General features: G+C 39.8%; 1 protein-coding gene across 1 annotated transcript in view; it reads left to right on the forward strand.

Moving 5' to 3' along the window:
- The first annotated feature begins 7,690 nt into the window (after nt 1-7,690).
- paplna (papilin a, proteoglycan-like sulfated glycoprotein) overlaps nt 7,691-17,485 on the forward strand; it is a 49,643-nt gene continuing 39,848 nt past the window's right edge. Inside the window, exons 1-3 of the mRNA XM_079691813.1 lie at nt 7,691-7,946; nt 12,131-12,195; nt 13,121-13,224. Of these exons, the coding sequence (XP_079547939.1) occupies nt 12,136-12,195; nt 13,121-13,224 (164 nt within the window). The 5' untranslated portion in view covers nt 7,691-7,946; nt 12,131-12,135. The remainder of the gene's footprint in view (nt 7,947-12,130; nt 12,196-13,120; nt 13,225-17,485) is intronic.

The raw sequence follows: 17,485 nt of genomic DNA on the forward strand, positions 1-17,485 counted from the left end.
TTCAAGGTGCCTCCCTCCCTCTTGATCGCAGGAAACACTGTTTTATTGTTTATCTAATAAAGTTTAAATCCTGCAGATGATGAGCAGGTTAGTGGAACTGACAATCCCTCGTGTTGGCTCTTGCATATTACTGAAGTTGCAGTTTGATGTGTATTGAATCTAAATATACGTATTGGGATGTAGGATAATTTCCCCAGAACTAAAATAGAAAGAAAGAGACTTTAACTTCAGGAAACAGTTCACAACATGTTTTTTTCCCCTTGCCTAAAGTTAGACGAAAGTGACACCACTCATGTCTGTAAGCTAATTATGAAGCTAAAGCTAGCAGTCGGTTGGCTTCATTTAGCCTAATGGAAACATGTGTACACTACAGCTAGCTTAGCTCTGTCCAAAGTAAAACATCACACCACTGTCTCTAAAGCTAATTAATATATAGACTACCTCTTTTTAAATATATACGTTAAAAACTTTAGGATGGTGATTCAGTTTTACAGGAGGTAATGTGCTAACTGTGCCCCCCTTTGGTTTGCTTTATGCTAGGCTAAGCTAATCACCTTTTAGCTGTAGCATCATATTTGTGTGTGGTAGCAATCCCATTTAAAGGTAAGGTAAGAATGGAGAAACCAGCTCGAGTGCGGTAGAATTTGAAACTTTTGAAAGTACACAACTGAAAGAAATCTAAGTTTGTGCACAGGTGGAAGGCTGACAGGCAGGTAGGCCATCCAGTTGTTTTAGCCGGGCCGGCTCAGATGATTTGCTTTTTACAGCGCCGCGGTTTCCACAGACGAATTTTAGGTATATATTTATTGTCAAAGCATTTAATGTTTTCATTGCTATCAGGATGTTAAGAGCATTCCATGGAATATAACAAAAAGTGATTCTGAAGTGAATTACCTACCCTACATTTAACTCTTAGCTAGGAAACAAATGTCTTAATGTTATTTGCTAAATGCTGAATATTCTAACAATTTCACTTATGAAACTACGACTTTATTCTCGTAACTATGACTTTATTCTCGTATTATTACGACTTTATTCTCGAAATCTCTCTGTTTTTTTTCTTCCAAGTGTGGCCCTAATACTCCGTCGTAGATAACAGACAGTTGGGATCGCAGTGAAATTCTCTCTGCAGACCCATTCTCACAGCGTTTATCAACCTTTCTCTTACTCAATATCAAGCCACACTTATTGTTTTTACTTCGGCTGTGACTTTGTGTTTGCTCAGGGTGAGTTTCGCTAAACAAGGAAACCACACCTCCACGGAGCTCAGCGCGATTCACAACGTCCCGCCCAATCGGAGCACACTGGGCTCACAGGGAGGTGGGGGGGGGCAAGAGCTGCAACGAGCCCGTTTAGAGAGTGATTCTGAATACTTAAGCAATAGCTCACGACAGGCCGTGGTATATGCTCATTATATCACAGCTAAGGGGCGTGGTTCGGCCAACGGTATACTGTTTTTCTCAGACGCGGAGGGATACTGACTTGTTGTGAAAAGTAACTTACAATTCTACCCGTGGTATACGCTCAGTATATCACGGCTAAGAATGCGAAACCAATGTGAGTTTGAAAAATTGCACAGTATAAATCTATTTTAGTAAACCTCAACAATGGAATTATGATCAGTGGAAATGGCCATGACATGGGAACTTTAACTCAAAATATATTGTGAAAAGTATGCTACAAAATGCATGAATTACGCTGCACAAAAAAAAATACTTGACGTACAGTATTTGCTGTTTTTGAGCTTAAAATAACAGATTTTCTCCAGGAAACTGGGACTGACGGGACTTCAGGAAATAACTCAATGTATGCTTGATGGTCCATTGAACTTCAGTAGACGCCTACAGTTTGTATTTTGGTTTTGACTCTCCTCTCCTTAAGGAAATGCACGGAGTTACCTTAGCAGGAATGTTAAACATTGATGTGTTGACTGATGCAGTCTGGCCCCAAAATGGAGAACAATCTCCCAGTTAAACTATATATACAAACATGTGGTTGAAATGGGTTTTGGTGTCGTTTTTGGCGTTGAAACTGTTTTTCTTTCAAATGTTAAGAGTAAGTATGACTTTCTCATAGTCAAAAACATTAAATTATTTTATTTTGGCCAGTTCTTTGTAAGTCACAACTGTGTTTACAATAGTAGATGATAATACGCTTTGCCGACTTTGAGGAAGAAGTTTGGATAAAGGATAGAAAGCATGCTCGCGTTTTTTACTTTAAGACAAACCCTTCTTCCTTATCACACACACACACACACACACACACAAACACACACACACACACACACACACACACACCATATATACATCACTTCAGGGGACATTACATTGACTTTCATGCATTTTCTGGAGTCTTATCCTAACCATAACCAACACATGCCTAACCCTTGCCCTTAACCGTACCCTAATCCCTAACCAAGTCTTCAGCCTAAAATGAATGATTCCCCTAATGGGGGCCTCCATTGTGTCCCCATAAGGGAGGCTAGTCCCCACACGTGACTGTGTAAACAGATTTAGGTCCCCACAAGTATACTAATACTAGGCCACACACACACGCACACACACACACACACACACACACACACACACACACACACACACACACACACACACACACACACAGACACACACACACACACACACACACACACACACACACCACACACACACACACACACACCACACACACACACACACACACCACACACACACACACACACACACACACACACACACACAGACAGACAGACAGACAGACACAGACAGACAGACAGACAGACAGACAGACAGACAGACACACACACACACACACACACACACACACACACACACACACACACACACACACACAGAATTAATGAAGTATAACTAACTTGGACCTTGATCCACTTTTCTTCCTCAATGTGCTGCCAAAAATGTTAACAAGGGGGATGTGTTTCCCGATAAAGCCACATTATCAAGTGAAATTGTGTGTTTGTGTGTTTGTTTAAGTAAAATATAATTCCACCGCTATTCATTCATGTGGTCACTTTTTTTAATCTATCTGCAGCTTTTAGTTTTTTTCCGTCGTTCAGACCACTATGCTATACAAATAATTATTTATTTTTTCAGATTTCAACACAATGTGGTTTCCACACAGAGTAATACTTACATGTAAATCCCCTACATGTTGAGATAATCGATGTTTAGTTTTCTGCATGATTTTCTTTTTGGGTATTATCTTACAAGACCAATCATCTTCCACTACAGCACTACACTTTCTGAATAATACGGGTTTTAATAGTGATGCATTTTGGCAGCACATTGAGGTAGAATGGCTCAAGGAAGAAAGCCATTTAGGTTTTTCCCTAATAGCAATCCCATTGAACTCTTAGCTGGCAAACAAATAAGTATATGTCTTAATGTTATTTGCAAAATGCTGAATATTCTAACAATGTCTAGGCTTGGTGATGCAGGGATCTCTTGTTAGTTATGCTAACAAGCGTTGGTATATTTAAACTAGGTGTGCCTAGAGGCCTGGAATCCAAGTGTCATTTCTTGTGTGGTCTTTACTTTTAATGTTATTAAACCTTTTGAGTTGTGTGATAGTTTGTTAATGCATGTTTTATACCTGTTGCTAAAGGCAGCCCTGATTTACTTCATCAAGACTTTCCTCCAGATTTAGGTTCCTCACCCTGGAGGCCGCTAGGAATACAACGTTTCTAAAAGAGATTCAAGGTAAAACGGTGTGAGTATGGCAACTGACCCGTTTTAAGTATTTCTTCAAAGTAAAAGATTTAAAGAAAGTACTTCTACTTAATACTGGTAACAAAAGCCAGCTTGTGCACGGGACTTCAGGAAATAACTCAATGTATGCTTGATGGTCTATTGAACTTCAGTAGACGCCTACAGTTTGTATTTTGGTTTTGACTCTCCTCTCCTTAAGGAAATGCACGGAGTTACCTTAGCAGGAATGTTAAACATTGATGTGTTGACTGATGCAGTCTGGCCCCTAAATGGAGAACAATCTCCCAGTTAAACTATATATACAAACATGTGGCTGAAATGGGTTTTGGTGTCGTGTTTGGCGTTGAAACTGTTTTTCTTTCACATGATAAGAAAGAAACCCTGGAGCCAGTGGGCCCCTCTAGCTGCTTCACACCCTTTCTTTGAATGAAACAGTAGAAAGTTAATTCAACACAAGTACACATTACACCCAAGATGTGTGTGTGTTTTTTTTAACATGAGCCCACAATTACATAATGCTTTATCATTTTCAATTGTGGGTGTTTTGTTTTTAGAAGCCAGTGGGCATGTTTAGAAAAACCTCACCCCCGAAAGAGAGGAGAGAACATAGGGAGGGGGAAATCTTTTGGGAGAGAATATACTGGTCGATGTTTAAACACAGCTTTGGTCGCGGTTTCCTCTTTAAAACCCAAAATAATTACTGTTCTATGTTTTTCCCATGCAGTTGTGAAAATGTTTAGGATTATGTAGCAATTATATTGTCAGAATCCTCTATGAGCCCTTGTGTGTATGAATTATTGAGAACACAAAATGAAAGATGTACTTCAGGGATAGATTTATTTTTGTTTTTGTCCTTTACAAAAATCTCAAATCCAAAGCTTTATTGTTATATACAGGGTGCACATAACTTTTTTGCCCTGGTTCTCAAAGGAGCACCTGGAGATGTTGCTTGGTGCTCATCCTTAAAATGAAATAAACCGTCACTTTTGAGGGGGTCTTGACTTTATTTGCCAGACACACGACACTGAACACACATGCAGAGGTGAACACAGAACACACATGCAGTGAACATAACCAATAACCTACCATAGCCAATAACAAATTAATGTAACTTATTTTATTTGTGTTGTTCATTCATATCTTATTTTACCTTAACATTTATTTATTTATGCATTTTTTTTGTATCTCTCCAGTTTGAAAGGATATTTTCGGTTACTGTCCTATAGTATACATTGGAATGATTTCAAACCTGTTTATCACAATAATTATAAAGGAGTGCCTTGGAAATATGTGTTTACATAAATTGTGACCAAACCGTTTGAACTTAGACTAAAGTTAACTATCTAAACACTTACCTCACTGAGCTGTAGTTATCAGCCTCTCAGTCTGACTGGAGAGGACTCTCCCTCCACATCATTGTAGAAAAATCTTCTTCTTATATCCGTTAGAGCAGCTAGCACCAGATTCTAATAACAACAGCGCCGGTACCGGTGCACCCTCCCTCTCTCCCTCGCTCACTCGCACTTTGGCTGTGAGCTGCGGGCGCCAGATAAGCCAACATCCCCCATTTTCATCACTTACAGCGCCCATCGTACAGGGCAAATGACACGTGTAACCGGGGTGAAAAGGGTGTTACATTTACTTAATTATGAACATTGTTACATCAAGGCCGAAAATTAGGATGAGCACCAACGGTCAAACATGTGTTTTCCCTCCCAGAACTGCCAGCGCAGCCCCTCCCCAGATCTGGCGCCCTAGGCGAAAAGTTATAACGCCAGTGCTACGGGCCGGCCCTGAGTTCATATGCAACTCGCAAATATCTTTCTCTCTCTCTTCTCTCTTCTCTCTACTCTCTCTCTCTCCTCTCTCCTCTCTCCTCTCTCCTCTCTCCTCTCTCCTCTCTCCTCTCTTCTCTCTTCTCTGTTCTCTCTTCTCTCTCTCCTCTCTTTTCTTTTCTCCCTTCTCTCTCCCCCCCTCTCTCTCTTAATGTTGGTACGCAAATGCGCCTTTTTTCAAATGACCCGGTGCTCTTTTTTTGGCGGAGGTGTGCATGCGCACCTGCGCACCAGTTATGTGCAGCCCTGGTATACAAAGAACAGCTACGGTCTAGCTGTTGGCAAATAACATCGTAAAGCCCAAACCTATGCAACACAGAAATAGTGCAAGAATAAATGATCGTAATGGTGCAATAAAGTAATGGGTGTAATAAAAACGTATAGAATAGAAACATGTTGACTTTGTGGAGTAGACACTCTTTCACGGCTCAAAGAACATACTTAACATGTTTTCTAGTTATATAGTTTGTGTCAAAGTTTATAGGAGTAAGGTTTTTTAAAAGGTTAGAAAAATATTTATTATATTTCCTTCTAATTTTCAACTAACTAGCAGAATTGTTTGAATGTCTCACGTTTGGTCTTCGACTGGTTTGGACTGAAGTATCGTCACAAATAGGTCAAAGATTTTCATGACACTTTGTTCAAACATTCATGTTCCTTAAAGGATGAGTGTTTGACTTCAACTTTCAACTTTAACCATCTTTTCTTCTTATCAAAATATCTAAAAAACTACTGCATGGTTTTCTGCTCAATTTGGTACAATTATTCCCCTGATGCTGAATTGGTTTCAATATTATTGGGGGGGAACGTATTATACCCAAGGTCGTAGCCCTCAACATTTAGAGCCTGAAACCCCTTATTACCTGCATTCTGGTTTATGTCTTATGCTCTAAATCAGGGGTGTCAAACTCAAATACACAGTTGGCCAAAAAAATAAATAAATGGGTACTAGTCGAGGGCCGGACTGATTCAATGTTTATTGCAAAACGTATTAAATGAACTTATTGCACATATTAAACCGGGAACTAACAAATCTTAAATTATTGCCTATAAAAACAACATTAAACATTAAATAATCAGTTGATTCATTTCTTATGGCTCTATCTGCAGCTTTTCCAGAGTCATTTCTTATGATTACATTTTCCCACAGGCCAACAACAGCTTCATGAAAACTATTTCCCTCAAAGAAAAAACCAAACATGCCCTGTTGTCGTGAGAGAGAAAGTGCAGAAGGAAACATCCATTAAAGTCAGTGTGCTGCTCTGTGATGCTAGCTCAGATACTTGGCATCTCATCTTGGGTGCAAGGTCATCAATGTTTGGGCTCAGGCTCTGAGCTGAGGAGACCTTCAGGATGGAGTGAAGGTGTGCGTGCAATATACCGGCGGGAATTAGAAATTATCCTGCGGGCCGAAATTAAATCCACCAAGTGCCTGATTTGGCCCCCGGGCCTTGAGTTTGACACATGTGCTCTAAATTGTACTTCTCCTTCATCTATTTATGAATCAAATATGGGTGTCATTTTATAACCGTAATAAACGATAACAAATTTACATACAAATTGAAATAATTTACAGGTGAAACAGATAAAAAGCGATATTGCAAATGTACAAATAAAATAATTAATTGCAAGTTTAGTTGAAATCAAAAACAGGAAAATAATATATTTAGAAAAATACATAAATTAAAAGATCAGAGTGAGAGAAATACATTGGGTGTCGAATAAATCATCTCATGTTTTTGTCAATGGTGTTTAACCCTGGCTAATTTGTGGTAAAGATTAAATCACTGACATCAAAGCTGTTTCCAGATCTGGTTGGATGTGTGTCTCCACTTGTTTTCCAAGTGCAGCAAAAGCCATGTTTTATTGGAGTTGACTGACAAATGCAAGTAGTCTAAATATTGAAGGGGGCGTGTCCCCAGCTCAACCCCCCTAAACCAGCGCCAATGCAACTTCTCTTCTGGAGCCCAGTTTAAAAATAACTTTCATCCACATTAGACCCAAAGCATTGAGTCCTTTGGAAGCTCACCCTGGAATTAGATGTACAGAACATTATAATGACATGTAGCAAAGCGGGGACACAGAGGGACCCTGCGACCAGCGAACATGTTGAGTAACTGTTATTTTTACAGGCTGAAATTACAGGCTGCTGCAGGAGGAGGTGCAACAACAGACTTTCTCCTCTTCTCCTCTTCCTATTGGTTTCCTGCTGCACGCAAGACAGATTCAGAGAGACAGACAGGAGAGGGATAGCCCCGCTCTTATATCCAGGAGAAGCTGCCTCTCCTTTCAGACGCACCTTTCCCCTCAAAGCTGCTCGGAGCTCCGGAGCAAACACACCGAGCTTTGGGACTCACTCAATCCGACTTTAGAGGCTCTGCACCCGGTGAGTTTTCCAACGATTTCATGGTGGTTCATTCTCGTGTCAGATTTGCTTGAAATTACTTTCAGTTTTTTAGGGAGAAACACTACTTATGTGCACTTTGAATGATGGGTCATTAGAGGAAATGATAGTTTGTGAGAGTTTGTTTTTAAAGATTTGCATTTCTTCAAAGGCTTATCGAGAAATAACGTGTACAAAATGAATATCATGCAAGAAAGCTAACTTTAAAGATTAAATATTTAGAGATACTTTAAAAGATAAAATATGTTTAATAAAGTTAGAATGGACCAGATCGGGAAGCCAATGCTAACACTTTAGGGGACAAACATCTAACAATATAGTCCATTTATAATATACATTTTTAAAGAAATATCATAAATGTACTTGTCCTGACATTTAAGATTATTTTCATTGTCAATTCATCCGCTTTAAGTCTTCAAAATGTCAGGAAATATTAAAACATGTACATCCAAGTTCATTATATACCTATGTATTTAAATGTGTTGTTTCAGTTTAAACCCAAATATATTCACTTTAATGTGATATATAACAGAAACAACTGTAAATCTTCAGAGTTGAGAAGCTGATACAGCTGCTTTTTCTGACTTTATTGCATGCAATTGGACTGTAATGATTATTAAATGAGTCCACTAATCGGAGCAGCTTTAAAATACAAAGATGTTGTATCCATGGATGAGTTTGCATAGTGACCGTAGATGCCAGTAAATAATGAACAAGACACCGCCTGCCCTCCCTCACTGAGTAATATTTCTTTATTTTTGTTGGATAAAGCTTTGCAGCCCGAGGCCAAAGGCTTTTTGAGTTGGTACAATAAAAAGAGAGGATGCTGGGAACCCACAAAGGATTTTCTAATGACTCAGGAGTGGATTGCTCTCAGCATGAATCACAACATGTGTACCGAGAGGATAATGAGCCGGATTAAAGTCAATTAATCTGTTAGAGAGTTCACTGACGAGGACTAAAGTCAATTTATGACGTTTTAACCCTTATAACGAGTGATGATTTGTTGGCTTTAATTGGGGTTTATTGCTTTGTATGACTTGCTTTAATGTATTCCTTAAAGTGGACCTATCATGCTATATTGGAAACATATATTGTAGGACCTATACAAAACATGAAAAGAGAGAGGTTTTTATTTTATTTCTGACGCTGCGTGAGTTCCCCGACGCACCGGGGACACATGTTGATGTATTATAGACATCACAAAGTGCATTTCGCATGATAGGTCCCCTTTAAGTGTTTAAAGTATGTGATTACTTTTTCTATAACATATGATTAGAAGTGTTTTGAGTGTCTTCTTAAATGCACTTTATTTTAAAGAGTTCCATTAGATTCACCATTCATAATTACTTCATGTCTATTGCTCATATTCAGTGTTTCACAGAACACATTTTAAAGCACCAACGATAAATTGAACGACAGAACAAAAATCTCCAACTAGTGTAACTAATTAATCTTTGAAGTAAGTTTTCAAGCAAAAGCGTCAATAATTGCAGTTTTCAGCCACTAAAGGTTTGATATCTGCTGCTTTAATTCATTTGAAATCGTATTAAAGTGATTATTTGGGGGTTTTGACTGACAAAACAAGCGATTTAATTACCTCATCTTGAAATTTGAGAAACCGGGGGGGGGGGGGGGGGGGGGGGGACGACGGATATTTTTTCACTTTTTTTCTGACATTTTATGGATTTCATCAGATAAGTAATGGATTTGCCCATGGACATGAACTATTTTGTCATTCGATTTATGATTTACAGTCACTTGTCAAGCAAAAATGTCAGACATTCATCACTTCCAGTTTCTCGAATGTACAGAGTTTCTTATTTTCTCTGTTTGTTATCAGTTTGTCCCATTATTTTTCAGTTAAGGTCTTTCAAAAAATCCATTTGAAGATGTTATACCTTGAATTTTTAAAGCCTGAGTCTGCATTTATCACAATTTGATGACATTTTACTGACTAAACAACTCGTAGAATAATGATTATGGCATCTATGGTCATCATATTGTTTTGTTTAAAGTTGTTGGCACAGAGAGAAGATTACCACCTCTCAGGAAAGATGACTCAATTAAGTTGCTAAATTTTGGGCGTTTTTTCTGCAGACGCCTCAGACCTGCTGACTGTCTGTCTTTCTCCTCTCCCTCTGACCTGTCTTCCTGCCTGTGGGGCGTTCAGGGCTGTAGGATATTTCTGTCCCTGCAGACGGGGTCAGAGGTGATTGAATCTCTCAGGCGGGCAGGAAACACCCCGTTTGCTCCGGAACAAACAAACAAAGCCTCTCCACATGCAACAAAGGTTAAGCATTTATGAGGAGACAGAGGAGGGAGATGATGAAGCTGCTGTTCGAGAGTTCATAGAAAGATTTTACTTACGAAGGTGTGACTTTAAGTAGTTTATAAGAATACATTTCAGCATGTTATTAGGACTTTAAATACATGCTGTTATCTCTTTCAAGGAATATGAATTCACAATTTTAGTTCTGCAACTAACTATCAATCAAAGCCGGGAAAAAATCTTTCTCTATTAACTTTACATTTAGGTCTATCTGTGCTTTAAAGAGTCCTCTCCTGCTGATGTTCAGGTGTATGTCAGTATGTAGTGTCTCTACTTTAAAGAGTCCTCTCCTGCTGATGTTCAGGTGTATATCAGTATGTAGTGTCTCTACTTTAAAGAGTCCTCTCCTGCTGATGTTCAGGTGTATGTCAGTATGTAGTGTCTCTACTTTAAAGAGTCCTCTCCTGCTGATGTTCAGGTGTACATCAGTATGTAGTGTCTCTACTTTAAAGAGTCCTCTCCTGCTGATGTTCAGGTGTACATCAGTATGTAGTGTCTCTACTTTAAAGAGTCCTCTCCTGCTGATGTTCAGGTGTATATCAGTATGTAGTGTCTCTACTTTAAAGAGTCCTCTCCTGCTGATGTTCAGGTGTATATCAGTATGTAGTGTCTCTACTTTAAAGAGTCCTCTCCTGCTGATGTTCAGGTGTATATCAGTATGTAGTGTCTCTACTTTAAAGAGTCCTCTCCTGCTGATGTTCAGGTGTATATCAGTATGTAGTGTCTGTACTTTAAAGAGTTCTCTCCTGCTGATGTTCAGGTGTATATCAGTATGTAGTGTCTTTACTTTAAAGAGTTCTCTCCTGCTGATGTTCAGGTGTATATCAGTATGTAGTGTCTCTACCTGTCTCCAGGCTTTAATGTTCAAAAGCTCTTTATTTCTCTCATACTGCCTGTGCTGCAGCACCTCTTTTCACCCTCTGTCTAAAACCAGAGCCCAGTCTGCTCTGATTGGTTAGTTGGCCGGCTCTGTTGTGATTGGTCAACCTCTTAGAGATGTCCCGCCCCTTAGCCTATCACTTACAATGTGTTGGGTAGAGAAAACCCCCAAAAGTATAATCGGGCCTCTTTAATCAATAATCTTATGGGCCTGTTTTTGGCAGTCTTTGGAGAGAGAGGGATTTCTTTTGAAGGATCTGTGTTTTGTTTTTGAATCTAAAAATAAACGCTCTGACATTTAAGATAAACAATTGCTTCATTTTTTTTACAGCGATCGAGCCCGTTGATTTCCTTATGTTATGACACACACTTAAGTTGTATAACATGTTGGCTAAATAAAGAATCATTTTAAGCCTGAAACAATATTCATGTTGATATCATTTGCATGTGAAAGCCACACGGAGCTACTGAATAGAGTTGTGTGTATATATGTATAAATCAACATGTCACTTGAATGCATTAAAATATGGGAAATCCAATAATGCTATATACATTTTCCTCCCAGACCTCTAGATTCTCACCATGCATAACTATTATCTACCAGATGCATGTGTGTTTTAGAGTTTAGTGGCTGCAGACCAAACCACAGAACATGCTGCTGCGCACGTACATTCAGCCTGATGATCTACTTACCCTCAATCATGACTACACTGATTTACATCTTAGTTTGGCAACATTTCAGAACAAACAAGACTTTCAGAAGACGCTGCAGGGCCACAACCTTCACGTGAACACACTGCGAGCCTATCTTTTATTTGTGTTGAATGTCTTTGCATCAGATAGGAAGACGTTTCCCTCATGTGTGTTTTTATAACTCGTGTTTCCACTTGGTGCTCGATGTGTAAAAGTCTCAGTGACTAACTCTTGATGCCTCCCCTTCATTTTCTTGTCCCAGGAACCATGAAGACTCTCCTGCCTCTGCTGGTCCTCCTCCAGCTGCTCATCGCTCCAGCACTCACGGTAAACTCCCAGTGACTAAAACGGAAACTAATCCTTCGACATAAAGAGATAATGAACCTGAGACATGCATTTGTTTTTGGAGAATCAGGGCAGTAATTGTCACTTATCCTTATTCCTGGCACTCTAATTTATTCTTAAAAATGTCCACTTTATTTACAATGGATAAGTCTCACCATTTTGATTTTATAATTGAATACAAACATTTAAATTTTGTCCCTTCTCTAATCGTCTATTCCGTATGTCTAGGACTAATTTGATAGTTGGACATTATTCCCTACAAATGTATATATTGTATTTAAATCTTCCATCTTTTTTTACGCATGTTTCAAAGTTTAAGTAAGTAAGTAAAACTTTATTTATACAGCACCCTTCACAACACGAATGTACAAAGTGCTTTACAGTACACAATACACAATTCAAAGTATAACTATAAAATGTAAAAAAAAGCATAAACACAGCAAGTAAAACATAGAATAAATCACCAATGACAAACAGCTACTAACTCACCTCCTCTGAAGCCTGTGGGAAGAGGTGGGTCTTTAGCTGCCCCTTCAAAATCTACTGAGACAGAGGGTCTTAATTATCTGGGTGAGTTTATTCCAAAGCCTTGGGGCCTCCGCCTCAAAGGCACGGTCCCCCTTAGTTTTTAGCCTGGTTCGGGGCACCCTGAGGAGGCCTTGCTCAGAGGACCTCAGGGCCCGGGTTGTGCTGTGAGGGCGGATACGGTCGTTCATGTAGGCTGGGGCTTGGCCATGGACGGCTCTATATGTAAAAACCAACCAGTTTATTTTTAACCTCGGTGACACAAAAGGCTGACAGAATCAAGACCTTGGTCAAAAGCTTGAAAGCAAAGAATTTAACACGGATAAATATTTTTTTTTTTTTTTACTTTGTGATGATGTTTCCACTGCTGTGTTGTGTTCAGTTGCCCAGCGTCGATCACTGGGACACCTGGGGTCCGTATGGAGAATGTAGTCGGAGCTGTGGTGGGGGGCTGACCATGAGGAGCCGACGCTGCCTCACCCTCAGGTAACCGTCCTCATTTTATACATCTGGTAAACATCAACTAACCTGTATCTGTGTCTCCATGGTGAAGGAGAGCCTTAAAGGTCACACACCTATTCTGCAAAATCCTCTTCTTCATGTCTCTTCTACGTCAACATGTGTCCCCTCTTCTTCATGTCTCTTCTACATCAACATGTGTCCCCTCTTCTTCATGTCTCTTCTACATCAACATGTGTCCCCTCTTCTTCATGTCTCTTCTACATCAACATGTGTCCCCTCTTCTCCATGTCTCTTCTACATCAACATGTGTCCCCTCTTCTCCATGTCTCTTCTACATCAACATGTGTCCCCTCTTCTTCATGTCTCTTCTACATCAACATGTGTCCCCTCTTCTTCATGTCTCTTCTACATCAACATGTGTCCCCTCTTCTCCATGTCTCTTCTACATCAACATGTGTCCTCTCTTCTTCATGTCTCTTCTACATCAACATGTGTCCCCTCTTCTCCATGTCTCTTCTACATCAACATGTGTCCCCTCTTCTCCATGTCTCTTCTACATCAACATGTGTCCCCTCTTCTCCATGTCTCTTCTACATCAACATGTGTCCCCTCTTCTTCATGTCTCTTCTACATCAACATGTGTCCCCTCTTCTCCATGTCTCTTCTACATCAACATGTGTCCCCTCTTCTTCATGTCTCTTCTACATCAACATGTGTCCCCTCTTCTTCATGTCTCTTCTACATCAACATGTGTCCCCTCTTCTTCATGTCTCCTCTACATCAGCATGTGTCCCCTCTTCTTCATGTCTCTTCTACATCAACATGTGTCCCCTCTTCTTCATGTCTCCTCTACATCAGCATGTGTCCCCTCTTCTTCATGTCTCTTCTACATCAACATGTGTCCCCTCTTCTTCATGTCTCTTCTACATCAACATGTGTCCCCTCTTCTTCATGTCTCTTCTACATCAACATGTGTCCCCTCTTCTCCATGTCTCTTCTACATCAACATGTGTCCCCTCTTCTTCATGTCTCTTCTACATCAACATGTGTCCCCTCTTCTCCATGTCTCTTCTACATCAACATGTGTCCCCACTTCTTCATGTCTCTTCTACATCAACATGTGTCCCCTCTTCCTCATGTCTCCTCTACATCAGCATGTGTCCCCTCTTCTTCATGTGTCTTCTACATCAACATGTGTCCCCTCTTCTCCATGTCTCTTCTACATCAACATGTGTCCCCTCTTCTCCATGTCTCTTCTACATCAACATGTGTCCCCTCTTCTCCATGTCTCTTCTACATCAACATGTGTCCCCTCTTCTCCATGTCTCTTCTACATCAACATGTGTCCCCTCTTCTTCATGTCTCTTCTACATCAACATGTGTCCCCTCTTCTCCATGTCTCTTCTACATCAACATGTGTCCCCTCTTCTTCATGTCTCTTCTACATCAACATGTGTCCCCTCTTCTCCATGTCTCTTCTACATCAACATGTGTCCCCTCTTCTCCATGTCTCTTCTACATCAACATGTGTCCCCTCTGTGTAAAGAGACTCTGAAAGTTTCAGGAACAAAGATTCTCTCTCTTTTTGATCCATTTCTATAAAAACCTGTCTGAAAATGAGCTGATCAGATTTTGGCCCCTTTATGATGTCATAATGATGTATTGTCTTGTGTAACCATTAGCCAATCAGCAAGCAAGGTAACCCCCCCCCCTTATCACCTGAATCTCCTCCTAGAGCACCATTGAGTTCTTTGTAACCAAATGTCTCTCAGAGGGGCGTGGGGAGGGGCTCCTTATTTTCATCTAAAGTAACAGACAGAGAATCAGCACTTTGGAAACAGGGCTGAAACAGAGGGGATTATGGGTAATGCTGCAATGATCAGTTTGGTGTTTCAGCCAATCAGAGACAGGCTCTGTATATATCTGAGACCTGTATTGATGAAAAACAGTATAATGGGGGACCTTTAAGTAGGGCTGCTCAATTAATCGTATTTTAATCGCAATTACGATTTTGTCTCGCAACGATTATGAAAACAACATAATCGAAATTAAACGATTATTGATTTTTTGCCAAACATTTTTTTATTTTTTTATTTTTTATTTTATTGGTTTTTCAGTTGAATTAAAGTTCAGGGTTCAACTGTTACAAAGATACTGTTCACATTTTTTTTTTCAATAAATGGATGTTTTCAAAGTAAATGGATAATCGTTTTTTAATAATCTTGATATCAATTATTGACCCAAATAATCGAAATTATGATTTTTGCCATAATCGAGCAGCCCTACCTTTAAGGTCACGTGGGATTGTCTCACATCTAGAACAGTCTGCAGGGAGGGGCATTCAACTCAAACAAGACTCTTCTTCTCTGGGTGTTGGCTGCTAAAGAGGAGTGGATGGAAAATCCACGTTTATACCTGGCGCTCTCTGCCTAAAAAGTGGTTTAAAAATCAGCATCAGTTTACTTATCTGCATGTGTTTGAATGTAGTTCTGTCAATTTATTATGTATCTGTTTGTGAGATCTGACTCGGAAACAGCACAGGGTGGGGAGGGTTTCCCGCTAATGTTGTAAATGTTGTGTTCAGAGCTTCAATAGCTGGAATCCGGCCTGCGTGTTGCCTCATGTTAAAGTGATTCCTATTCATGAGGAGAAGTGGTGTGTTCAAGTGATTTACATCCAACCTTAGGGGATAGTTTGGATGCTTTGAAGTGGGGTTGAATGAGGTAATTCTCCATAGATCAAAACAACGTACTATTGGCTTAAGGGAGGCTGCTGATGTTCAGGTGTAAATCAGTATGTAGTGTCTCTACTTTAAAGAGTCCTCTCCTGCTGATGTTCAGGTGTATATCAGTATGTAGTGTCTCTACTTTAAAGAGTCCTCTCCTGCTGATGTTCAGGTGTATATCAGTATGTAGTGTCTCTACTTTAAAGAGTCCTCTCCTGCTGATGTTCAGGTGTATATCAGTATGTAGTGTCTCTACTTTAAAGAGTCCTCTCCTGCTGATGTTCAGGTGTATATCAGTATGTAGTGTCTCTACTTTAAAGAGTCCTCTCCTGCTGATGTTCAGGTGTATATCAGTATGTATTGTCTCTACTTTAAAGAGTCCTCTCCTGCTGATGTTCAGGTGTATATCAGTATGTAGTGTCTCTACTTTAGAGTCCTCTCCTGCTGATGTTCAGGTGTATATCAGTATGTAGTGTCTCTACTTTAAAGAGTCCTCTCCAGCTGATGTTCAGGTGTATATCAGTATGTAGTGTCTCTACTTTAAAGAGTCCTCTCCTGCTGGTGTTCAGGTGTATATCAGTATGTATTGTCTCTACTTTAAAGAGTCCTCTCCTTCTGATGTTCAGGTGTATATCAGTATGTAGTGTCTCTACTTTAAAGAGTCCTCTCCTGCTGATGTTCAGGTGTATATCAGTATGTATTGTCTCTACTTTAAAGAGTCCTCTCCTGCTGATGTTCAGGTGTATATCAGTATGTAGTGTCTCTACTTTAAAGAGTCCTCTCCTGCTGATGTTCAGGTGTATATCAGTATGTAGTGTCTCTACTTTAAAGAGTCCTCTCCTGCTGATGTTCAGGTGTATATCAGTATGTAGTGTCTCTACTTTAAAGAGTCCTCTCCTGATGATGTTCAGGTGTATATCAGTATGTAGTGTCTCTACTTTAAAGAGTACTCTCCTGATGATGTTCAGGTGTATATCAGTATGTAGTGTCTCTACTTTAAAGAGTCCTCTCCTGCTGATGTTCAGGTGTATATCAGTATGTAGTGTCTCTACTTTAAAGAGTCCTCTCCTGCTGATGTTCAGGTGTATATCAGTATGTAGTGTCTCTACTTTAAAGAGTCCTCTCCTGCTGATGTTCAGGTGTATATCAGTATGTAGTGTCTCTACTTTAAAGAGTCCTCTCCTGCTGATGTTCAGGTGTATATCAGTATGTATTGTCTCTACTTTAAAGAGTCCTCTCCTGCTGATGTTCAGGTGTATATCAGTATGTAGTGTCTCTACTTTAAAGAGTCCTCTCCTGCTGATGTTCAGGTGTATATCAGTATGTAGTGTCTCTACTTTAAAGAGTCCTCTCCAGCTGATGTTCAGGTGTATATCAGTATGTAGTGTCTCTACTTTAAAGAGTCCTCTCCTGCTGGTGTTCAGGTGTATATCAGTATGTATTGTCTCTACTTTAAAGAGTCCTCTCCTTATGATGTTCAGGTGTATATCAGTATGTAGTGTCTCTACTTTAAAGAGTCCTCTCCTGCTGATGTTCAGGTGTATATCAGTATGTATTGTC

The sequence above is a fragment of the Notothenia rossii genome, assembly GCF_949606895.1.
Source record: "Notothenia rossii genome assembly, chromosome: 7".
NCBI lineage: Eukaryota > Metazoa > Chordata > Actinopteri > Perciformes > Nototheniidae > Notothenia > Notothenia rossii.